At 38.6% G+C, this 25,771-nt stretch overlaps 1 protein-coding gene across 1 annotated transcript in view; it reads right to left on the bottom strand.

Moving 5' to 3' along the window:
• Positions 1 to 25,771, bottom strand: part of METTL24 (methyltransferase like 24) — a 118,314-nt gene that overhangs the window by 56,477 nt on the left and 36,066 nt on the right. Inside the window, exons 2-4 of the mRNA XM_061131723.1 lie at positions 25,388 to 25,486; positions 13,393 to 13,532; positions 2,834 to 3,062 (exon numbers count right to left, since the gene is read on the bottom strand). Coding sequence (XP_060987706.1) covers positions 2,834 to 3,062; positions 13,393 to 13,532; positions 25,388 to 25,486 — 468 coding nt within the window. The remainder of the gene's footprint in view (positions 1 to 2,833; positions 3,063 to 13,392; positions 13,533 to 25,387; positions 25,487 to 25,771) is intronic.

The raw sequence follows: 25,771 nt of genomic DNA, 5'->3' as shown, positions 1-25,771 counted from the left end.
CCCCATTTTATTGACAATCAAATTGAGGGCCAGAAAGGTTAAATGACTTGCCTGAGGACCCATGCCTCAAACCTAGAGTAATGAGCCTTACAAAGGTAAGCTCTAATGTAGTCCTGTTATTCATATTATTATCAGCATGATTATGACTGAAAATAATTTCTCATTAACCAGCCTGGATCATTTAGGGATACTCTGTGTAATAAAGTCTTATGATTAATATAAGCAGAAACCTCAGATTCGATATTTCTAATCACATTCTGGAAAAATTCAGACGCATAGTTACAGCAATAAGCACTCAGCCAAAAGAAGACAGTTAATCATTCCAAATAATGCTGAATCCAGGTGATATTATTCCCTGACAGACTGGGCTTCTCATGCACACACTTTTGCTGATGCAGCTGCTTCTCACTCGATGCTTTAGAAAGGTTTTTTGATTTACGGTTTGAAGTTAAAATTACCAGAGAGTTTTAAAAGCAGTATGAAAGCCATATGCATCTTACTGTCACTGTCTTAAGACTGTGCCTTTCATTTTTGGCTACATTTTTGCCTGAGTGACTGGAATCTAGGTATGGGTAAAGATAAGAAAAACAACCACTTAAAATGGAAAACATCACATAATTATATGAGATATTTTAAAGCCATGAAGTGAAAACAAAACAACAAAACCCCTTTGGTGTCTATAGTCACTTTCAGGAAAAATAAGTGAAGGAGGCAAGGCAAACACATTGACATGTTTTAGTGTGTTTTTCCTATTTGTTTTCCCTGCCAGAGATACATCCTATTTATCAAGGTCTGTACACATGTTGAAAAATGAAAACAGACCCTGTCTGCTGCAGGCCAGAACCGAGGTTTCCTTTAATCTGGTACCATGTAGCTCCTAGAAGCATGTCCTAATGGAAGCAATCATTCACCAAAGGCTTTAGATTTTGTTGTTTTTGTTTTAAAGCATTCACCCAAAAAAAATCTTTATGAAAGCATATCAGTATCTTTTAAATTTTCAACAAGGGACTTTTTTTTAAAGGGGAAAATACATACGTGGCAATTCTGAGCCAGATCACTTTCATTATTTATGGGGTTTTCTTTCCTCCATTTTTTTTATTGTGGTAAAATGCACATAACATAAAATTACCACCTTAATCATTTTTACATGTCATTATTAGTGTTTTCAATAAAAATAATGGCCCTAGGAATATTTTTAAAAGCCTCTAAAACATTTTTCTTTTTTAGGAATCTCTGAAAATATTTCTTCTGTGTGAGAAGCAGTGTTATAAGAGGCATGACATTTTATCTACAGCATAAAGGTTTGCCCACTGCAGCTCCCATGGAGTGAAACAATTCAGGTGTCTACCTGGTAGACATTTTTCATACAATATATGGCATAGATAAATTATATCCACAGATCACTTTTTGAAGTCTCATTTTATCCTAACATTTACCAAATCTTTGGCTAAAATATTATCCAAAAAAGCAAAATGTCTTTGTGTTTCACCTCTAGATATTCAGTCTTTTCTTTGAAGAATGGGAGTGGAGGACCAGGGTATAAAAAGCATGAAGGTGGAGCAGTAAGACCCCTAAATGAATGCAAAGAATGAGTAGTTAGCTCTTTGAATAATCCAGAGTTGACATGTCAAAGGGTCAAGGCAATGTTCTTCAGCCACAAAAAAAAAAAAAAAAGTCTATGAAGGTAACAAACAGCAAAAACAAAATAAAATTCTGAAAAATGCTCTCACTTCTTTGGGTTCTGTTCAAAGATTTTTATCCCCAAACTCCTATATGTGTTTCATTAAGGCTCCTAACTATCACATGCTAGTTACTCTCAATGGCAAATCAAAATACAAACACAAAATTCAAAACACATGTTAAAAGAACACCAAATTTTTTGAAGTTGTTCTTGTAGAAGCTCCTCCTGTCCAATTAAAGAAAGTTTTGTTTTCTGTTTTTTGGTTTTTTTTTAAAAGAGGAAGCTGAAGAAGCTAAAAGAGGAAGTTTTTTTATTAAAGATCAAGCTGCCAATTAAGGTTTAAAATTGAATTCTGTATACCTACTGTGTCTCAGGAACACCCATTCTGGTATGTCCTAAATTACATGCCACTCTGGGGATAATAAGCCAAGGGAAGCCAAGCCCAAGAAGGGTTGGCAATCAAATGCAAGACAACTACACTCAGGAGAATTTCTCTAGCATCTACCTACAGAATGCAGTTGGTCACATTTATACTAAAAACTGCTTTCAAAAAACACAGTTCAAAGATTAAGTTTCCTTTTGCTATCCATTCACAATAAAATATTTGTAGAGATTTGACATCTTTTGATATAATTGTATCAGTTGCAATACACATAATGTCCATTCAACTTTACAAAGTACATTTTAATCAAAGCTACACATATTTTCTCACCTTTAAGAGCCTGGAGACCCAAAATCATTGTTTCAACAGTGAGAAACATGATATACAAGCAATCTCTTATCAAACATAAACCTGGTTCTGATTACTTTTTGTATTTGAAGCCGATACAAGTAGTTTGCTCTGTCTGGAAATTTAAAATCAATTGCCAAATGGGAATGGTACTCTTGAGCCCACCATCAGAGTTAGTTTCTTATTATCCTTACAGAGTCTTGGTCAAAACCTTAAGCACCACTCAACAGCAACTAAAACCTTGAAATCAATTTAAATATCTTTATCCTTGCCAAAACTTTATATCTACAGAGCTGACTCTATAAATAATGATGAGGTTAAAACTGAACCTTCAACTATCCAATCCTTGATTTGCATTTTAAAAAAAAAGACAGCTTATGAATTTGTTCACTTTAACTATGAAATCAAATGAAAAATCTGACCTTGTGATGCCCAAATTCATTCAAAATGGTTCCCAGTTTTCTGGTGTTGCTATACGGTTTTTGGGCAGCAACAGCTGGATGGGGGTCCCGCCAGTCGATGGACAAACGGTGATACCAAAGACGCTCACTTTCCAGAACATGAGCTGATTTAACACTAGGATCAAAACGATGCACTTCACATCCATTGTTGGCCATGCCAACCTCAAAATGGGTATCATCACTTCCTAGGCTGTAAAGAAAGAGGATAGAAATCAATAACAAAAAAATATAATGGAGAAAAAGTGTTAACTGACAAAAATGATAGTGCCAAGGCCTATTTTCTTAGTCATATCAAGGCTTCTGTTTCAGAACATGGCTGGTTATACACATTCAGTAAACCTTCCTTCACAAAAAGCATTAAAGCTAAAAGCTTCTGGATAAAAGAAAAGAGAGGAATTAGGTGCTAAATGCAGACTGGAGAATCACATATTCAAACATGTAGGAGCATATCAAATTAATTTTTTTTTAAGATATAAGCTATAGTATCAATGAAACAAAGACTATCTAGTCTTCTCAGAAGATATTCTCAGAATATGCCAAAAATAAAAAGTCCACGCATCAGTTCCCTTAGGGAGAGGTGCATTCTGCTAATGAGTTCATTTGTCTTCCTTGTAATGACCATAGTGCTGTGCATGCAGTTTGACTTAAAACAACAGCTGCTTTCTTTAGAAATGGGGTGTATTTTAAATAGCACAGTTAAAGAAAAAAGGCAGACGTATGTGGTTCTACTGAATCTGGTACTCAAGAAGCAAAAGAGGTATATCGCCTCAATTCACATAAACAAGGGGAAGAAATTAAGAATTAGTTGTACTTAAGTACCCAGTTAGGTAACACATTGTGGAATATTTATATACTTACAAATTTCTAATTTACTGAGAAATATTTCTTACGTAGTGATGTAAGATTCATAGCTTTGATTAAAGCATCATTTTGAATGAAAAACATTAAATTAACCATGAGAGGACGATTTTTTTTTAACAATGAGTATGACTTTTCTGCCCAAATACTATATTTAGATGTGATTAAAGATACCAACTGGACATGGACCAATAGACTGGTTCCAAATCGGAAAAGGAGTACGTCAAGGCTGTATATTGTCACCCTGCTTATTTAACTTCTATGCAGAGTACATCATGAGAAACACTGGGCTGGAAGAACCACAAGCTGGAATCAAGATTGCCAGGAGAAATATCAATAACCTCAGATATGCTGATGACACCACCCTTATGGCAGAAAGTGAAGAGGAACTAAAAAGCCTCTTGATGAAAGTGAAAGAGGAGAGTGAAAAAGTTGGCTTAAAACTCAACATTCAGAAAACTAAGATCATGGCATCTGGTCCCATCACTTCATGGCAAATAGATGGGGAAACAGTGGGAACAGTGTCAGACTTTATTTTTCTAGGCTCCAAAATCACTGCAGATGGTGACTGCAGCCATGAAATTAAAAGACGCTTACTCCTTGGAAGGAAAGTTATCACCAACCTAGACAGCATATTAAAAAGCAGAGACATTACTTTGCCAACAAAGGTCTGTCTAGTCAAGGCTATGGTTTTTCCAGTGGTCATGTATGGATGTGAGAGTTGGACTGTGAAGAAAACTGAGCACCGAAGAATTGATGCTTTTGAACTGTGGTGTTGGAGAAGACTCTTGAGAGTCCCTTGGACTGCAAGGAGATCCAACCAGCCCATCCTAAAGGAGATCAGTCCTGGGTGTTCATTGGAAGGACTGATGTTAAAGCTGAAACTCCAATACTTTGGCCACCTCATGAGAAGAGTTGACTCATTGGAAAAGACCCTGATTCTGGGAGGGATTGGGGGCAGGAGGAGAAGGGGACAACAGAGGATGAGATGGCTGGATGGCATCACTGACTCGATGGGCATGAGTTTGAGTAAACTCCGGGAGTTGGTGATGGACAGGGAGGCCTGGCGTGCTGCGATTCATGGGGTCGCAAAGAGTCAGACACGACTGAGCAACTGAACTGAACTGAAGCAATAATTAATAATGGTTTTAAGCTACTGAGTTTTAGAGCGACTTGTTACACAGCAATAGCTAACTGACAAACCTGGCATTAAATGTAAATCCAAGAGTTGCAATAGTAAAAGTGAAAGTCACTCAGTCAGGTCCAACTCTTTGACCCCATGGACTATACAGTCGATTAAATTCTCCAGGCCAGAATATTGGAGTGGGTAGCCTTTCCTTTCTCCAGAGGATCTTCCCAACCCGGGGATCAAACCCAGGTCTCCCACATTGCGGGCAGATTCTTTACCAGCTGAGCCACAGGAGAGGCTCAAGAATACTGGAGTGGGTAGCCTATCCCTTCTCCAGGGGATCTTCCCGACCCAGGAATTGAACCAGGGTCTCCTGCATTGCAGGCGGATTCTTTACCAACTGAGATATTAGGGAAGCAATAGATACTGCAAAGCATTTTTTAGTAGTCAGATTTGTTTCTATATAGATCAGAATGTTATAGAAATCACTTTTCCCAAAAGATTTTTCACATAATTGAATTTATCAAAATTTAGATGAGCAAACTTGTGCTTTCACGGAAATATGGAACTCATCAGAAAAATGGAAGTTTGGTAGCCTCACTAAGAGATCAAAACACTAGTCAAAAAAGTACTCTTTAAATATGATTTGTATATAAATTTTCTAGAGTAAAGAAATGTGAATGATTTATTTCTCTTTGAATTTTCAGAACATCATTTCAAGAAAAGATCTTCTGTAAAACATGTATATATTTTAATCAAGGCCTCAAAAAATTTTAAGAATTAACAATATACAGTTGTATAACTAATTTTTATAAGCATTATATTATACATTGATATGTTTTCAATTTAAACTCGTTTCTTATAGTTAAAAAAATAGCAAATGCACTTTAAAAAGTTTAAGTTGTGTACAAATATACAAAACAAAAAGTAAAAGTTTCCTACCACTAGAATTTTAGCCATTAATTTCCAGAGATAAAATCTTAGCAATTTTTTGTGTATCCTTCCAGAAATTTTCTACATATGTACAAGGATTCTCTATTAGAAATATCATAAGTACCCATATGCATATATAAGTTAATTATTAGATGATGAGGAACTATTTGGGGTGATATACTAAATAACATGAAACTACTGAAATTTGAAAATTTTTTATTATGCTATTTTTACTGAATAAAATTCACTTAATTTAAATATATAATATGCACTGTATTGGAAAGTAATAAACTACATTTATTTAATCAATGCCTGTAATTCTTATTTTCCTTTATTCACAACGGTACTTCTTCACACTTAGTTTAAATTAGTCAAGTTTGTGGCAGGAGTAAAAAGCAAAAGGAAGAAAAAATTTGATATACATAGGTGTTGCAAAAAGTGGCCCAAAGGGGTAAAGTCAAGACTCAAACTCAATCCAGGCAGTTCCAAAGCATGTGCTGTTTATACTCTACCTCATTGCAAATAAGTGCAGGACACAGAATTATGGAAGGAATATTTGTGAACTTGGGGATCTACAAAATTGTCAGCTACTAGACAATAAAGCTCCATAAAGTAAAGGACTGTGTCAATCTTGCTTACTTCTGAATCCTTAGTGCTGAGGGGATAGATGAATGATGACAGATAAACCTACAAAATGCTGTGCTAATTAGTGAAAGAAAACTGTTAGGTAGGGCCTGGAATTGCCAGAATATACAGTCCAATATCCAACATGACATGGGATGGGCTATATTTCATTGACAGATAAATTAACCTGGTGCTTGATCTGAAGAAACTCATAAGTAGTAAGGAAGAAATATTTTTGAACAAATATCTATAATAAACTAAAATAAAATGATTATTTATACCAAAAGTGTATTTAGTCTATAAGGAAACTATTTTCTGCTCTTATTTAACTGAAAAGAGAATTCACTGTGGAAAAATTTTACTTTATAGAAATTTTTAAAATATATATTTTATGTATATATTATAAATACAGATCATGAGCACATGGCTTCTACCTTAAGGTTTAAGATAGTTGTTCCAGTTCCTGCCATCGTAACTGCATTCCAGCCATCAGGAAAAGTAAAAGAGGAGGTGAAAGGCACATGCTTTCCTCCTCATGACGTGGCCTAGAAATTGCACCTATCACTTGCACTCATATCATATAGCTAAAAGCTAGTTACATGGCCCCTTGCAGCTGCAAGAAAGTCTAGAATACGCAATCTTTGGCGATGACTGTGAGCCCTGCTAAACTCAGGAGTTCTGTTACCAAAAAAGAACGAAAGAATGAATATTGGTGGACAACTAGAAATTCCTGCTACAAGCCATGTTTGAAACAGGTAAGCTGTCAATACATATAGTCAAAGATATAAGCTTTCATGAACACTGTAACCTATCCCTCTATATGGAGGAGAGGATAAATTATATAACTCATGCTTATATTAACAAATATTAATATTATTCCATATATGTGGATGTAAAAGTTTGAGATCACAACAAACTCTTCAGCACAGAAGGGTTGTCAAATCTGAGGGATTTGTTGGAGAAATAGGAAAGTAGGAAGGGGCAAATTATAGGGCTAAACACCCAAAGGTAACAGAATAACAGAGTAACCATCTTGGCCCTCCTCTCCTGATGTCTCAGAGAGCAACAACCAGTATCCCTAAGTGTAGTTGTGTGGGTTGCACACTAAACAACTCTAGGGGGCACCACTCCTAGTCATCATAATGATTATCCAACAGATGGTAGTAAAAGTTCTTGAGGGAGGAGATGCCTTTTCCCACATGCGTAAAAGTATCCCTTGGACTAGCTACAGTACTGACAATTGCATGCTCTTTGATGTTACTGAAGGGTAGAAGGGATCTATGTGGCACTTTAAAATCCTTGATTATTCTTTTAAAAATATTTCTATTAGGGTAACTGTCCTTTATGTTCCCTAAGATGCAAAAACTCAGAGTATAAACACATGAAGAGATATTCAATATCATTAACTAGTAGGGAGAAACAAAATAAAACTATAATGAGATGCCATTTCACAGCTACTAGGATGGCTATACACAAAAAGACCAAGAATAGTAAGTGTTGATGACAATATGGAGAAATTGGAACCCTCATACACTGTTGGTGGGAACATAAAATGGTATATAACCAAGACATATGAATACATATGTCCACACACAAAAATCCATACATGAACATTCATAGCAATATCATTCATAGTAGCCAAAAGGTGGAAAAAACCCAAATGTCTATCAGCTGATGAATGAATAAATAAAATATGGTATATCCATACAGTGCAATATTATTTGGCAGTAAAAAGGAATGAAGTACAGATACATGTAATAACATGGATAAAACTTGAAAGTATTATGCTAAATGAAAAAATCAGTCAAAACACCACATATTAAATGCTTCCATTTATATGAAATGTCCAGAGTAGGTGAAACTATAAAGACAGAAAGTAGATTAATGGTTGCCTAGAAGTGGGAGATGAAAAGAAGGAAGTGGGTATGAGGAAATTGGGAGTGACCACTACTGAGTACAGGCCTTTCTTTCTTGGGGTGATGATAATGTTCTAAAATTGACTGCGGTGATTAGAAACCATTGAATCGTACTCTAAACGGATGAATTTTGTGGTATGTGAATTATATCTCAATTCAAAGCTGTTTAAAAAAATAAAAAAATCAGACCATATATAGGGAAAGTTTTTAACTCTCATCACTGAAGACAGAAAGGTTGGAAGAAGTAAGACAATTTGTATTTCTCCCAGGATTATCAGTCATCCTTTCCTCATTCCAGCAGAAACCAGAGAATCTGGACAAATAATCACTTAGATCTGTAAACTGCCAACTACTAGAAAGTAAGTGTGTGTGCTCAGTCACTAAGTCGTGTCTGACTATGCAACCCTATGGACTGTGGCATGCCAGGCTCTTCTGTCCATGGGTTTCTCCAGGTAAGAATACTGGACTGGGTTGCCATGTACTCCTCCAGGGGGTCTTCCCAACCCAGGGATCAAACCCACATCTCCTGCGTCTCCTGCATTGCAGAAGGATTCTTTTACCGCTCTGAAAAGTAATAGGCTTTCCAAAGCATAAATGACAATGAATAGTGGATAAAAATATTTTATAATTATTCATTTTTATTAAATAACATTGCATAAAATGCCAAGATTTCATCTAAAACATATATTCTTAACTGGAATGATATCATCCCTAAGCAGGGGAGAAAACTGATTCTTTAAGTATATGTTTAGAGTATAGATAATACATAAGTTATGTAAATAGATATACAGTGTATAGTATTAAAATTTCATGGGGAGGATGATTGGGGGAAAATTGTCTAAAAAGAGTCCTTGGGACCATGATTTTCTAATTTCTCATTCATATAAAAAAATGAGCTCTTACTGTGTTAATTAAACTATTAAAAGATAAAAATTTTGGCTCTGGAGCTCATTCATTTCTCTTGAAAGGCTCAGGGTAACCAGAAGCCCCAGATTTTCTGCCTAAGATATTGGCTTTTGTTGCCTAAACCACATAACAAATTTTCTTGTCTCATGCTGAGAATTTATATCTTAAAACCAAATGGTACATCATGTCAGAAAACTAAACAAGAGGCAAAAAAGATTTATTTACATATTATCCCCTCAAGTTTTCTCCTCTACTCCCACTCCTACCCCTGAAATATAATCTTTAATATAAAGGATTAAAAGGTGATTTTTCCCAGTTCACTTTAGCTACCATCTTCATTCCCACCCCATCCCCCTTCCATCACCCCTCCACCTCACATACAAGAAGACTTGCAGGGCAGACCCCATCTGAAGTCAAGCAATAGACAATATTATCATATGACCTCACAGCCTCTTCTCACTTAACTTCTCTTTCCCCTTCTCCATAACATAACCTTCCTTTTCAGTGCCTTCCCCTATCTTAATTGGTCTATTCTATTCCTTTTCAAAACTAAAATGGATCTGCTTTAAATTTTCAACTAAACTTGACTCAGACTACACTCCTAGAAAAACTCTTTTACATTAGCTGCAGAATAAAAAGCTTTGATTCCCAGTAAAGAAATTTCAGATATCAGAGAGAATGTAGAGGTGATACCTCCTTCATTTCTTGGAGGTGGAAGAAAGGTAGGACACAGATCAGAGAAGGGTATTCAGCTTCTGCCTTCTGATCAGTATGTCCTGAGATCCTTTCTTCCTCTCACTCCTCAAAGGTCACCTCCAGCTGCAGCTTCATTCATTATGCTCAGTTAGGATAGGAATGGCTAAGCACAGCAGTGGCTTGGATGGTCTGCTGCTGCAGCCCTGGGGCTTAGGGCTTGGGCCTGAATGTAGGAGCACCATGACCCACTGGCCTCCTGCCCAGCCTATCTATCTCACAACTCTCCCAACACTCCCAAATGTTTCTGCTTCATTTCAGAACCACCATATGTGGCCTGGGTCTCTTTCTTCCCTCAGCATCAACTGAGATGTTGTCAGTTGGCTATTACCTTCCCCTGAAGAAAACAATTCACCTGAGAATATTCTCAATCCTGAGAAATAGTACAATGAACATAAACACCCATAATCCAAAGCATTCTTTTTTAGGGCATAAGAAATATTTTCTTTAGTTTCCAGTTTTCAATTAAAGCATTGTTAGGTTTTGAATCAAATGTTGGCCCTTGAAACCAATCCATTTCTTTTCCCAGTAGAATTCAACTGTTCCTATCTGCTCTTTACAAAGTTGATTTTGAATAGTGAACATTTAAATGAAAATAAGAAACTACCTTTTATATGTAATAATCTGAAATCTTATAGCAGAATGACTTTATCTAATGGCTTTGAAGTATAAGAAAAGCAAAGAGGAACTTGAAAAATTTCCCCCAAAACAGCTTTCCCAGTTTTGTTTTACTCAGTTATATTCTTTAAATGAAATTATTCCAGGGTGTAAAATATTAAGCAAAACATAAAGGCAGTTTGGAGCAAGAAAATAGGACCAAGCTGAGATCTTTAATTTGCATGTAGAACTATGCAATTATTTTTATGACCTACTTTCATGCATTTTTAATATGATATAAAATAAACTCCACTGTCACAACGTCCCATTCTTTCTCCAATCTTGCAGCATAGCTGGTGGGCTCCAAGAAAAAAGGAGCTCTGTTCTAATCAACTGGCTAAGCAACTCATTTACTAATCTTCAGCCTCCTAGTTTAATTCATGGCAGAACCAGCTTCCCTCTTGAGTCTTCTTACCTCAGGCAATGTTTATGTAGCAAATATATATTGAGTGCCTACTGTGTACCACACTTCACTGATATACACTTCATTTAACCCATAAAAGAATGTTTCCATTATCCTGAGATTCTTCTTTGAAACCTGTTTGCTTGTTTTTTAAATCCACAATGACTACAACTAAGGATTCTTGCTTGGTAAAGTTTGACAGCAATCATGATCCTCTATGCAATTAGCACCTTGGGTGAGCCTCTGTATCACCCAAATGTTGGCTCTGAACCCTCATCATCTAGGAATCTGGTTGGCAGTTGTCACTCATGAGCCTGAATGTAAACTACAGAGGACATGAAACCTACTGGTGAGTAACAAACATGACACTTGTGAGGGTCCCCAGTATTTTGTAAAGGACTCCAGGGATCTTGCCTGAGAAACTAACCACACAGCTTCTAGAGTCAAAACAACAGGGTATTCCAAACAAAAGTAACCCTCTCCTGCCTTTTATTTTTTGTGAGATATATATAATTTGTAAATTTTCAGGACTGTTTATATGAATACTGATGCACTGAGTAAAATAGTCTCATTATTTTATATGTATCCTTTTACAACAAGCCCTCCAAATCTATTTGAACATTTAGGTCATTTTCAGCCTGAATAACTGAATATCAGTGTCTCCCACAGTTTTGACAAAACCTTGTTATTTTCACAGGCACTCCCTCTTTTTATTTATTTATTTTTTTAGTCTAAAAGTATACACATAATTACCATTGGCATAAAACAAAAAAATTCAACAGAGGCCATTTGTCCTGGGTCACTCATCATCAGTTCAGTCAGTCAATTCAGTCGCTCAGTCGTGTCCAACTCTTTGCGACCCCATGAATCACAGCACGCCAGGCCTCCATGTCCATCACCAACTCCTGGAGTTTACCCAAACTCATGTCCATCTAGTCGGTGATGCCATCCAACCATCTCATCCTCTGTCGTCTCCTTCTCCTCCTGCCCCCAATCCCTCCCAGAATCAGGGCCTTTTCCAATGAGTCAACTCTTTGCATAAGGTGGCCAAAGTATTGAAGTTTCAGCTTCAACATCAGTCTTTCCAATGAACACCCAGGACTGATCTCCTTTAGGATGGACTGGTTGGATCTCCTTGCAGTCCAAGGGACTCTCAAGAGTCTTCTCCAACACCACAGTTCAAAAGCATCAATTTTTTGGCGCTCAGTTTTCTTCACAGTCCAACTCTCACATCCATACATGACCACTGGAAAAACCATAGCCTTGACTAGATGGACCTTTGTTGGCAAAGTAATGTCTCTGTTTTTTAATATGTTAACTAGGTTGGTCATGACTTTCCTTCCAAAAGTAAGCGTCTTTTACTTTCATGGCTGCAATCACAATCTGCAGTGATTTTGAGCCCAGAAAAATAAAGTCTGACACTGCTTCCACTGTTTCCCCATCTATTTCCCATGAAATGATGGAACTGGATGCCATGATCTTAGTTTTCTGAATGTGGAGCTTTAAGCCAACTTTTTCACTCTCCTCTTTCACTTTCATCAAGAGGCTTTTTAGTTCCTCTTCACTTTCTGCCATAAGGGTGGTGTCATCTGCATATCTGATGTTAATGATATTTCTCCTAGCAATCTTGATTCCAGCTTGTGCTTCTTCCAGCCCAGCGTTTCTCATGATGTACTCTGCATATAAGTTAAATAAGCAGGGTGACAATATACAGCCTTGACGTACTCCCTTTCCTATTTGGAACCAGTCTGTTGTTCCATGTCCAGTTCTAACTGTTGCTTCCTGACCTGCATACAGGTTTCTCAAGAGGCAGGTCAGGTGGTCTGGTATTCCCATCTCTTTCAGAATTTTCCAGAGTTTATTGTGATCCACACAGTCAAATGCTTTGGCATAGTCAATAAAGCAGAAATAGATATTTTTCTGGAACTCTCTTGCTTTTTTGATGATCCAGCGGATGTTGGAAATTTGATCTCTGTGTATAAAATTTCTAATATACTCACTGTTGCTTTTTTTTTCTAGGGGCATTCTTAATATTTTTCTGTTTCTAATAAGAATGCTCTAATACTAGTTGAGAATCACTGGCTTCACCAAGGAGATCATCATTAGGCTGAAAATGGAAGTCATCAATTTACTACCAACAGAATGGGAGAGAAAGTGGCCCTGGCCATTGGAGCTCTGCAAGTGCCTAAGGTTACATAACAGACAGAGGAGTCTGAGATGACGGCAGGAGAAGAAGCAGAGCACCTGTTAAACCCTGCAACCATTCATCATTTGTCTTGCTGAAAAAACCTTGTCTGCCTACAGGAGAGTTTTTTGTTTTCTGCCTGTAAAATGTACTTACCCTAACGAATAGAGGCGGCACTGCTTGATGCGGATTTGATGAACTAACCCAAACCTGTCATCGAGACAGACCGACCAGGGCTTTTTTGTAGGGCTGGAGGCAGTAGCCAGGCTGTCTGTGCTCATGTGATCACATGCAATCTGTAAGGATTGGAAATCAATGTGAATAATTTAAAGTACTGGATGATAGATGGCAGGTAGAGACTTACTGCTTCCCCGGTCACTGAAAACCATAATGGGAGAGTTATATCCTTCTCCACTGATAACCACGCACCGCCCCCTCCCCACCCAGGGAATCAGAGGATTGCTGTAAAATGTTTGGAGGAATCTCAAATACTAGATTATAGGTAATCTTGTGGAGATTAGAGGCAGGTTTGAAGGGAAATTAAGAACTGCTATTAAAAAAAAAAAAAACTATAGCCTTTTGCACAGAGTATACAGAGGACAACAAATCAGGAGCAAGGATGGCAGAGAGGAGAAACCAGGAAAGGCTCTACAGAGGTGTGTTAGTCTTGGAGAAGGAACAGAAGTTGAATAAGAGGCTGAGACCAAGAAGGGCATTCCAGACATGGAGAACAGTGCTCCCAAACCACAGAGGTCTGTTACTCACAGCATTCCTATTAGAAATTGTGAGATATGGTTGAGGGCATAGATCTTAGAAGGACACAAGATTATTTACTCCTTATCTCAGGCAGACAAGGTTAGGCCAACATGCTCCAAAAAGGTAGCATGTGTTAATCAAGGTAAACAACTCATCAGAGGTCAAGTGAGAATAATACAAGCCCCGACTAACAAGATAGTATTGTCTGTGATACACTTCCAATAAGCTTCCTCCTGTGGGGATGGGCAAGAGACCCAGATGGGAAGGAGGCTCCTCTTGATCTAGCCAACGCACCTCTCATAACTCATCCATCAAAATTAGACAAGAAAACCAAAGGGAACATGTATCTAAGTCAAGCGGAAGGAAGCCAGTTTCTAATTTCAAATGCACATTAAGTAAATATACTTAGCGAGGAATTCTGACTTGTGTTTGAGCCTGGCACAGTATGCATGGCTGAGGCTGTCAGAACCAAAGAAAACAAGTTCTGTGGCCAAGGTATTTATCTTACTGAGCAACAGTGTTTCCCTCTAATCCCTCAAAACTCTCATAGTCATCATGATGCCCCATGAATCATGCAGCAGTTCTTGCTGTCACATCACAGACAACAGACCATACCAGAGGCAAAGGATGTTTTGAGTTTCATTGCTTTAATTCATTGGAAAATATAATAGTAAATGATTTCTTTCTTAAAAAGGTATTCTAGGCTTGCTCAATCCTTTCATCTATTTTTCAGAATGTTAATCTGAAAACAGCATATTATGTGGAGCCAGCGTCTCCCTTACTTTTGCTGTAATCTAGGACTGACCTGGCAAAATCATCCTAGCACTATCTATCCATGACTGAGAGAGAGCTTCCTACTAGAATTTGGACCTTTTATAGGAAAGCTTAAAAAGTGAAATCCTAATATTTATTTGTTCTTTCCTTTTGATGAAACAAAAATGCAAATTTTAAGGCAATAAAAATTTAAACATAAAATTTTATGAACCACCACTCACCTTATATGTGCAGACATCTTTGGTGAACTTTATGTACAATGCCAATATATCATTTTCCTTAAAGAAGCAACTGGTGCACAATAGAATGGGTCAAGTAACCTGGGGAGATTCTGGACCTCACTTAATGGAAGTTCTTAGCTTAAATACGTACGTAAGACTTTATTGATGTTACTAGCTTTATTACTTGTATTCTATTTTACAAGATTATTATTTCTTGTACTAACAAATGTGTGACTGAGCCTCCAATAAAAGTAATGATCATTAGGCAACTTAAAACTATTGACAAAATATATAGTCCTATAAGATCAAAGATTGTAATAGTGTAACTCTAGACAAAACAAGAAGTAAGCATTTCCTAGACCATAATAGACTAGTAAGACACACAGTCCAGAGGTGGATGGCCAAGTCCAGTAGTAGCACATTGAGTAGGCTAACAATGAAATCCTTGACTGACTTGGGAATAAGCATTCCTAGTGCCTTGGGACAAGCTTGCCATGAAATGCCTCCAAAACCTTGGTCAAAATTAAGACTAAAAGGGAAGGGACTGTAAATAAAGGATATTATTCATTATATAGTTCTACAGGAATCAAGTTATTTGCCACTGCAGTCACTGACCTACAAAACACCTTGAAAGGAATTCAGAGCAAAAATCAGAATGAGACATTCTGTGCTCTGGAAAAACTGGCAGAATGGGCCTTCAGATAGTTAGATATTTTCAGGGGAAAATGTTGAATCCAGTTTCCTGCATTTTCCCATACTATGAAAAAATATAACCAGTAAATAAAATATATGTTTTTCACTATTAATAGTAACTTTCTACCAAGATGTGTGCTTGCAACAGGCACATGCCCTGTTCTCAAAATCATATATCTACCAATCTCCCCACTCAAAACAGTCCTCAGAAGCTGAGAGACCATCTCCAAGCTTATAATTCTGAGTTTGGCTTATAAAATTTTCAATTTCTTTCTCAGACTGACTATTGATTAATTTTTGTCAACATCCTCAACCCAGTTTTTTTTTTCTACTTCTCAATCTGCAATCACTGTTCAAAGGAAAAATAATAATAGAAAATGGAATTGAATCTTCTCCCAAGCAACTAGTAGAGAGCACATTTATTAACTGGATCTGTCAACATGTCAATTTGTAGAATTCATTTCCTACTATTCTCCCACAAATAAATGGAAAGTATGCCACTGCCTACCCACTTCATGTCCCCATCCACCCATCCAAAGGAGAGGGTGCTAATCTAATAGTCAAAACTTAGTGTTCATCAAGCTTGTTCTTACTAGTAGGTATGTTGTGATGCCTTAAAACTTCACTGGCACTCGGCTCCATGCCCTGCTTCCTGCAGTCAGTTAGTTAGACCCGGGGCAGTTTGGTGGGTACCAAAGGCATGCCTGGATCTCCTAATCCTGAACCATTTATTCTAAGGTAGCCTCCTGGGGTATCTTTATTAAAGTGGTATGATGATCCCATTTCCTGTTGTTTCTTTTTATGTACCCTCTCTGAGAACCTCCAAAAGACAGGGATGTTCACAGCTGCTTGTTCATCATATCCTCCCAACACCATTTAAACCTAACTCTAGCCTCTCTTAATCTTCTAGATTAAGAAGAGGTGGCAAGAATACACAGAAGAACTATACAAGAAAGGTCTTAATGACTCATATAACCACAACGTTGCAGTCACTCGCCTAGAGTCAGACACCCTAGAGTGTGAAGTCAAGTGGGCCTTAGGAAGCATTACTATGAACAAAGCTAGGAGACGTGATGGAATTCCAGCTGAGCTATTTCAAATCTTAAAAGATAATGCTGTTAAAGTGCTGCATTCAATACGCCAGCAAATTTGGAAAACTCAGCAGTGGCCACAGGACTGGAAAAGGTCAGTTTTCATTTCAATCCCAAAGAAGGGCAATACCAAAGACTGTTCAAACTGCCACACAATTGCATTCATTTCACATGCTAGCAAGGTAATGTTCAAAATCCCTCAAGCAAAGCTTCAGCAGTATGTGAACTAAGAACTTCCTGATATAGAAACTGGGTTTCAATGAGGCAGAGGAACCAGAAATCAAATTGCCAAAATTTGTTGGATCATGGAGAAAGCATGGGAGTTTCAGAAAAACATCTACTTCTCTTTCATTGACTACACTAAAGCCTTAGGCTGTGTGGATCACAACAAACTGTGGAAGTCTTAAAGAGATGGGAATACTAGACTATCTTACCTGTCTCCAGAGAAACCTGTGTGCAGCTCAAGAAGCAACAATCAGAACTAGACACAGAACAACTGACTGGTTCAAAACTGGGAAAGGAGTAAGACAAGCCTGTATATTGTCACTCTGCTTATTTAACTTATATGCAAAGGACATCATGCAAAATGCCAGCCTAGTTGAATCACAAGCTGGAATCAAGAATGCCAAGACAAATATCAACAACCTCAGATATGCAGATGATACTACTCTAATGACAGAAAGTGAAGAGGAACTAAAGAGCTTCTTGATGAGTGTGAAAGAGTAGAGTGAAAAAGCTGGCTTGAAATTCAACATTCAAAAAACTAAGATTATGGCATCTGGGCCCACCACTTCACAGCAAAATAGAAGGGGAAAAAGTGAAAGACGTGACAGATTTTATTTTCTTGGGCTCCAAAATCACTCCAGGTGATAACTGCACCCGTGAGATTAAAAGACACAGCTCCTGAGAAGGAAAGCTATTGCAAACCTAGATAGTGTATTAAAAAACAGAGACATCACTTTGCCAGCAAAGGTCCAGATAGTCAAAGTCATCTTTTTTCCAGTGGTTAGGTAAGGAAGTGAGAGTTGGATCATAAAGAAGGCTGAGCGCCAAAGAATTGATGCTTATGAATTGTGGTGCTGGAGAAGACTCTTGACGATCCCTTGTACAGCAAGGAGAACAAACCAGTCAATGCTAAAAGAAATCAGTCCTGAATATTCATTGGAAGGACTAATGCTGAAGTTGAAGTTCCAATACCTTGGCCACCTGATGTGAAGCGCCTACTCATTGGAAAAGACCCTGATGCTGGGAAAGAGTGAAGGCAAAAGGAGAAGGGGGCAGCAGAGGATGAGATGATCAGATAGCATCACTGACTCAATGGACACAAATTTAAGTAAACTCTGGGAGACAGTGAAGGACAGAGGAGCCTGGCAGGCTGCAGGCCAAGAGGTCAAAAACACTTGGACACAACTTAGCAACTGAACAATATCTAGCCTCTCCCACCATATTTCTCAAGGTGTGGCCACCTACATCCTGATAGATGAGTGAGTACTTAAAAATTTTTGAGTCCCACTCCATATTTATAAAATCAGAATCCTTGAGTCTTATGCATGTGAACATACACTTTAATAAACTCTCCCAGGTGATTCTTAAGCAGGAGGTCCTGAGAGTTTCCTGGCAGCCTTTTGTAAAGCTCCACTGAAATGTTCCAGATTGGCCTCACCCATGCCTTAGCAAATTAAGGGAAGAGGCTATGCTTGAGCTAGAGCTTTCAACTGAAAACAGCAGCACCTCCAAAACCTCACCCCTAACAGAGAGCCAGAGAGGTGACACTACAGTTATCCAGAGGCCCCCCAAGAGTCAGGTAAATATTAATGGTCAAAATTCAGGGCATTGAGGCTCAGCTGCTCCCCCTTTATGACCCTTAGGGAGTGGGATTTTATCCTATTAAAGTTAACACTTTCTTCTTCCACAGATTTCCTCTTGTTCAGCTATCTCTATTGGAAAAACATTCTTTTCCATTCAGTATTTGTTATTGTTCCACTTTTCTTTCCTAGCGCAAACATATAACACAGAAGTTTTTCCATTTTCAGTTCATTTCAGTCACTCAGTCATGTCCGACTCTTCGTGACCCCCTGGACCACAGCACGCCAGGCCTCCCTGTCCATCACCAACTCCCAGAGTTTACTCAAACTCATCTCCATTGAGTCGGTGATGTCATCCAACCATCTCATCCTGTCGTCCCCTTCTCCTCCTACCTTCAATTTTCCCCAGCATCAGGGTCTTTTCTAATGAATCAATTCTTTGCATCAGGTGGCCAAAGCTGGAATTTCAGCTTCAGCATCAGTCTTTCCAATGAATATTCAGGACTGATTTCCTTTAGGATTGACTGGTTTGATCTCTTTGCAGTCCAAGGGACTCTCAAGAGTCCTCTCCTATACCACAGTTCAAAAGCATCCATTCCTTGGCACTCAACTATCTTTATAGTCCAACTCTCACATCCATACATGACCACTGGAAAAACCATAGCTTTGACTAGACAAACCTTTGTGGACAAAGTAATGTCTCTGCTTTTTAATATGCTGTCCAGGTTGGTCATAGCTTTTCTTCCAAAGAGCAAGTGTCTTTTAATTTCATGGCTGCAGTCACTGTCTGCAGTGATTTTGGAGTCCAAAAAAATAAAGTCTGTCACTGTTTCCATGTTTCCCCATATTTGCCATGAAGTGATGGGACTGGATGTAAGCCAGCTTCCTCACTCTCCTCTTTCACTTTCATCAAGAAGCTCTTTAGTTCTTCTTCGCTTTTGGCCATAAGGGTGGTGTCATCTGCATATCTGAGGTTATTAATATTTCTCCCAGCACTCTTGATTCCAGCTTGTGCTTCATCCAGCCCAGCATTTCACATGATGTACTCTGCATAGAAGTTAAATAAGCTGGGTGACAATATACAGCCTTGATGTACTCCTTTCCCGATTTGGAACCAATCTGTTGTTCCATGACTGCTTCTAACTATTGCTTCTTGACCTGCATACAGGTTTCTCAGGAGGCAGGTAAGATGATCTAGTATTCCCATCTCTTGAAGAATTTTCCACAGTTTGTTGTGATCCATACAGTCAAAGGCTTTGGCATAGTTAATAAAGCAGAAGTATATGTTTTTCTGGAACTCGCTTGCTTTTTCAATGATCCAACAGATGTTGGCAATTTGATCTCTGGTTCCTCTGACTTTCCGAAATCTAGCTTAAACATCTGGAATTTCATGGTTCACATACTGTTGAAGCCTGGCTTGGAGAATTTTGAGCATTACTTTGCTAGTGTATGAAATGAGTGCAATTGTGTGGCAGTTTGAACATTCTTTGTCATTGCCTTTCTTTGGGATTGGAATGAAAACTGATCTTTTCCAGTCCTGTGGCCACTGCTGAGTTTTCCAAATTTGCTGGCATATAGAGTGCAGCACTTTCACAGCATCATCCTTTAGGATTTGAAATAGCTGAACTGGAATTCCATCACCTCCACTAGCTTTGTTCATAGTGATGCTTCGTAAGGCCTACTTGACTTTGCATTCCAGGATGTCTGGCTCTAGGTGAGTGATCACACCATCATGGTTATCTGGGTCATTAAAATTTTTTTTTTTTTTTTGTATAATTCTTCTGTGTATTCTTGCCACCTCTTCTTAATATCTTAAGCTTCTGTTAGGTCCATACCATTTCTGACCTTTATTGTGCTCATCTTTGCATGAAATGTTCCCTTGGTATTTCTAAGTTTCTTGGAGAGATCTCTAGTGTTTCCCATTCTATTGTTTTCCTCTATTTCTTTGCACTGATCACTGAGGAAGGCTTTCTCATCTCTCCTTGCTATTCTTTGGAACTCTGCATTCAAATGAGTATATCTTTCCTTTTCTCCTTTGCCTTTAACTTCTCTTCTTTTCTCAGCTATTTGTAAGGCCTCCTCAGACAACCATTTTGCCTTTTTGCATTTCTTTTTCCTGGGGATGGTCTTGATCACTGCCTCCTGTACAATGTTATGAACCTCCATTTGTAGTTCTTCAGGCACTCTGTCTATCAGATCTAATCCCTTGAATCTGTTTATCACTTACACTGTATAATCATACGGGATTTGATTTAGGTCATACCAGAATGCTCTAGTGATTTTCCCTACTTTCTTCAATTTAAGCCTGAATTTTGCAATAAGGAGTTCATGATCTGAGCCACAGTCAGCTCCCGGTCTTGTTTTTGCTGATTGTATAAAGCTTCTACATCTTTGGCTGCAAAGAATGTAATCAATCTGATTTCAGTGTTGACCATCTGGTGATGTCCATGTGTAAAGTCTTCTCTTGTGTTGTTAGAAGAGGGTGTTTGCTATGACCAGTGCATTCTTTTGGCAAAATTCTGTTAGCCTTTGCCCTGCTTCTTTTTATACTCCAAAGCCAAAATTGCCTCCATACTCTTAACTTCCTACTTTTACATTCCAGTCCCCTATGATGAAAAGGACATCTTTTTTGGGTGTTAGTTCTAGAAGGTCTTGTAGGTCTTCATAGAACCATTCAACTTCAGCTTCTTCAGCATTACTGGTTGGGGCTTAGACTTGGATTACTATGATATTGAATGGTTTGCCTTGGAAATGAACAGAGATTATTCTGTATTTTTTGAGATTGCACCCAAGTACTGCATTTTGGACTCTTTTGTTGACTATGAGGGCTACTCCATTTCTTCTAAGGGATTCTTGCCCACAGTATGAAATAATGGTCATCTGAATTAAATTTGCTCATTCCAGTCCATTTTAGTTCACTGATTCCTAAAATGTCGATGCTCACTCTTGCCATCTCCTGTTTGGCCACTTCTAATTTACCTAGTTTCAGGGACCTAACATTCCAGGTTCCTATGCACTATTGTTCTTTACAGCATCGGACTTTACTTCCATCACCAGTCACATCCACAACTGGGCGTTGTTTTTGCTTTCATTGTTTTTTTTCCATTTTAACCGTTAATTAATCATCTCATTTATAGACATTAGCTTTTGAAAACAACTAGGAGTACTCAGTAAAATTCAGCTCCTAAAAACTAATTAAATATTGATTTTTCAAACTTTCTTGTTGAGATTTATGGCCAGGGCTTCAGTGAAGTCGCTTGCAAGCAAAACCAATGAGGGCAGTAACTCCTAGTTAAGCTCTAATTTAGGTAAATATGGGGTTTTTTTTTCTTCCCTCCAATTCCCCTTGTAATTTTAGCCAAATAAAGAGAATTAAACCTGGACAAAGGAAAACAGATTGCAAGGAAAAAAAAGTGTTTCCTGAAATGCCTTTTAGTTAATTTAAGTTGAAGAGATCTAATTTATTTTCGTTTCATTTTGTATCCCAAAAGCCTGAATAGCATTTCTGCCAACCCATAACCAGAATCTGGCAAAAGGAGCCCTTAAATTTTGCGTACGTTGGCAAGAATCACTTCAATAATCAAATTGCATGTTAAAGTAATACATTATTTTGAAAGGTAAAATATCAAGGAAAGAGTTGTATTTTTGTTGCTCTTATCCAAATTTGTGTGAGTGTGAATGTGTGTGTGTGTGTGTGTATGCAGCAGTAAATATAATAGAAACCATTCTTTTATTAATAAATGTGCAAAATCTGAATGTCCAGAGCCGTAGGTTCTTATGTCATTCTTAGAAACAGTTAGATGAGTAGATGATTAGATAGATAGATAGGCTGACTTTAAAATGTATTTTTTCTTTTTAAAACAGCAACTGTTGCTTATATTAATTTTGTACTGCAAGCCATGCTTCCTGAAGGCATATGGTTTGGGGGTTGCCATAAAAAGCTGAATCTGGAGCTTTCCTTTAGAACAGAGCACTGGGTTTATGATTTAACCATTTCTTGTTAGCAGCAGATCATCTATGCCAGAACTCAGAGATGCAATCACAGCCTTTCACACTAGAAAACAATACCTACTAAAACTGAACTTGATATTCTGCCCACTCTAACCAACCATATCCTTTGGTGTTTCATTAAAAAATGCAGGTCCCCAACCACACCTTTAAGGTCACCACAATCACAAGTCCACGGGCACCTTCCCCCCCACAGTCTAATGTCACACTGTCCCATGCTCTGTGCTCCTGTTTCCAAGCTCCCTGGGCCTGGGGAAGCTTACCTACCTATCTGTCCACTCTGGTAAAGAACAACAGCTCTCTTGCTCCCTAGCTGTTTGCCAATGTGTGGGGGTATTTAATTCAAGTTTGACATCCCAGCCAGTGCCTAACACCATATCTTCCTCAGAGTAAGTACTCAACAAATGTCTGCTGAATTGATGAATGAATAAATTAATGATGAACATATCAAATGCTAGGTTTTGCTGTACAAGCCTGAATATGGATTTGAGGGAAATATATTTTATATATATATATATATAAACCAGCATAAGAGGATGGAAGTGGAATTTGCTCAAGTATCTACAGAGGTTTTTTTGGTTTATTGTTTTTTGGGTTTTTTTTTGCTTGCCCATTATGACTCACTACTGCTAACTGTGAAAATTTTAGGTAATAGGGATTCTAATATTCTGCCAGTTTTGTAGGCTTTCATTGTCGAGATGAGTTCTAAAAGAGGCACAAGCTTCCAACACAGCTGAAAAGCTCTGCAGAACAGAGAAAAGGGGAGGGAGCACTGGTTAGTAGGATTCCAATTAAACCAGTTAGTGTCATCTCTGATGAGCTCCCAGCTCCTGGGCCAGTGACTCAGAAGCACACAAAAGCACAGGACTTTAGCTGGTAAAATGACCTCTGATTTCAAAACCATTGTGAGGTCTGGAACTTTATCTAGTGCCTTCTAGAGGATGCAAAACCTTCTAGTGAGCTTCAACAACGAAATCTCTATTACTATACTCCTCAAGGTGAATAATAATTATATGTCCATTTATCTACCTTCCCAACTAGTTTGTTAGCCACTTGAAGGCAGAGACTATTCCCAAGGCCTACATTTCTGGCACAGAGTGGGTGCTCAGTAATACTTGGTTAATAACAATTCTATACCAGTCTTATGGTAAAAGCTCAAGGAGCTGGGAGGGACCTTAGAATTTGATACAATCTCTTCCTTTCCAAGATCAGAACAGTCAGACCAGACAAGCAAAATAAATTGCCCAGGATCACAACATCAGACCACATCACAGGATGCTTTTTTTTTTTCTTTTTTGTTTTTTTGGGGATGCTTTTTTTAAAAGAATCTTTCCCTCTCAGTCCATAATTCATGGGAAAACTTGAAGAGGGACTTGAAATAATGCTTTCACGCCTCAAGAGCTTCTTCTAAGTTAATATGCCTTTTATAAGTTACAGAACATTAACCTGAAATACATATAGAATGGAATTTCGAGGCTTTCACATGGTCAATTTTTGTGGGGGGAGGGGCAGGGGGTTAAGCCCACCATTCTCAAATTCAACTCATATTTTTAACACCTTTCTCTGGGGCTTTTAAGGGCTTCTTCAAGTCACAGTTAAGAGGTCTAGTTTCTTATTCTTTATGTAAAACCAAACTATAAAATTAAAACTTCAGTATTTTAATTAAGTCAGTGTAAGTCCACCAAATTAATTTGCAGCAGCAAAATAAGATGAAATTATGTAAAGCGCAGGGACCAATTTATCATCCCATTACTCATGATGAATTCAACAAGCTTTTACTTCCATGTCTAGGTGACAAGTATTGAAATCTCTGGTTGTCTGACTGCATCATATGAGAAATGAATTTTTTTTTTTTTACCCCTAAATTAGCCTTCTAAAATTCCAGAAATATATGTTCCTCCATGGATGAAAAATAGGCTTGGCTGCCAGTTGGGCAGAGAGAGTGGGATGTCAAGAGCCAGTGGGCTGAAGGGAGATCAAAAGGCCCGGGGACCCCTCAGTACCATACCAGCTCTACAATGCAGCTTCTGGGGCTGCAGCTTCACAGGCGGTCTGAGTTCTTAATTTACTAGCACTCTCAGTCCAGGGTGAAGTTTCCCTCAGGCCTTGATTTCCTTTTCCATCTCTCTTTCCTCAGGATCAGGCTACTTGAGAATGGAACCTCCTGATTAATGTGTCAAGAGTCATAGACTCTCCTTAATGAAGGGTCTCTGCCCGCTCGGGGCGCCGGGCAGGAGCTGCCACAATGCGTTAAGTCACTAATGAAGGCGGTGCTCAGTAATGATTTAAAGGGCCCTAGGAACAGAGAGCCTTCGGATTCATTAGCCTCTCTTCTGACTGCCTGCGAAGTCTCCTTGGCTCTCAGGCCTAACGCGTCTCTGTCTGCCAACCTTCTGTGGCAGAAAAGTAAAAAGGCAGATTTCTCCAAATTGGGACTTGAATCTCCAGATGATGGTTTTGTGAGACACTGGACTGCCTACTCAAGGGCAAGAATCTGTCACTTCAAATGGTTTCCCAAAGCAATTTTCTAAAGTGGATCTTTAAAACACATTGCGATGAATCATTAAAACATCTCGGGGTGACGATACTCCTGGAAGGGATAAGATGCCAAAGCAGATGGAAGGCACCTATTATCTGCCTCTCGGTGAGTGGATATATTTAAGCAGTAAGGCCTCAGAAACTGTCCCTATCAAGCATCTATCAGGAGGCACTGAGAAACTTCCCAGACTCTTATTGCCAAATCCTTTAAAGGGGGCAACTGGCAACTTTTAGTTTCCAAACCCACTTGTGCTTGAAACACAACCTGAATGGTGCTGATGTATCTCAGGAACCTCAAGGCTTCTTCATCCAGGGAGCGAGCAGGGCCTGCCCAAGGCTGGAGGTCTATTTGCCACCGGGGACCCTGAGAGGAGAAAACATAGGTTAGTGTGAAAAGGATCAGGAGGCTGGGGTGGGGTGCGGGAAGGGTTGCAGAGTATCACGGAGGTAAGACTGTTTGCCTCCTGCAAAACAAACACTGCTGCTCTTGAGCAGCAGGGAGGTGGTTTGGGGCTGCTATCACGAAGGCCACATGAGTCACAGGGAGACAAATGAGGCCTGAGAAAGCCCAGCTACCAGCTTAAACAGGAGACTGCAAAAGCCAGATGGGATGTCTGTCTTGAGCTTCTGATCAAAGGCAAACTCCACT

This window comes from Dama dama, chromosome 28, assembly GCF_033118175.1.
Source record: "Dama dama isolate Ldn47 chromosome 28, ASM3311817v1, whole genome shotgun sequence".
Classification (NCBI taxonomy): domain Eukaryota; kingdom Metazoa; phylum Chordata; class Mammalia; order Artiodactyla; family Cervidae; genus Dama; species Dama dama.
Note: the sequence above shows the minus strand (reverse complement) of the source record. Positions and strands in the feature narration are given on the sequence as shown.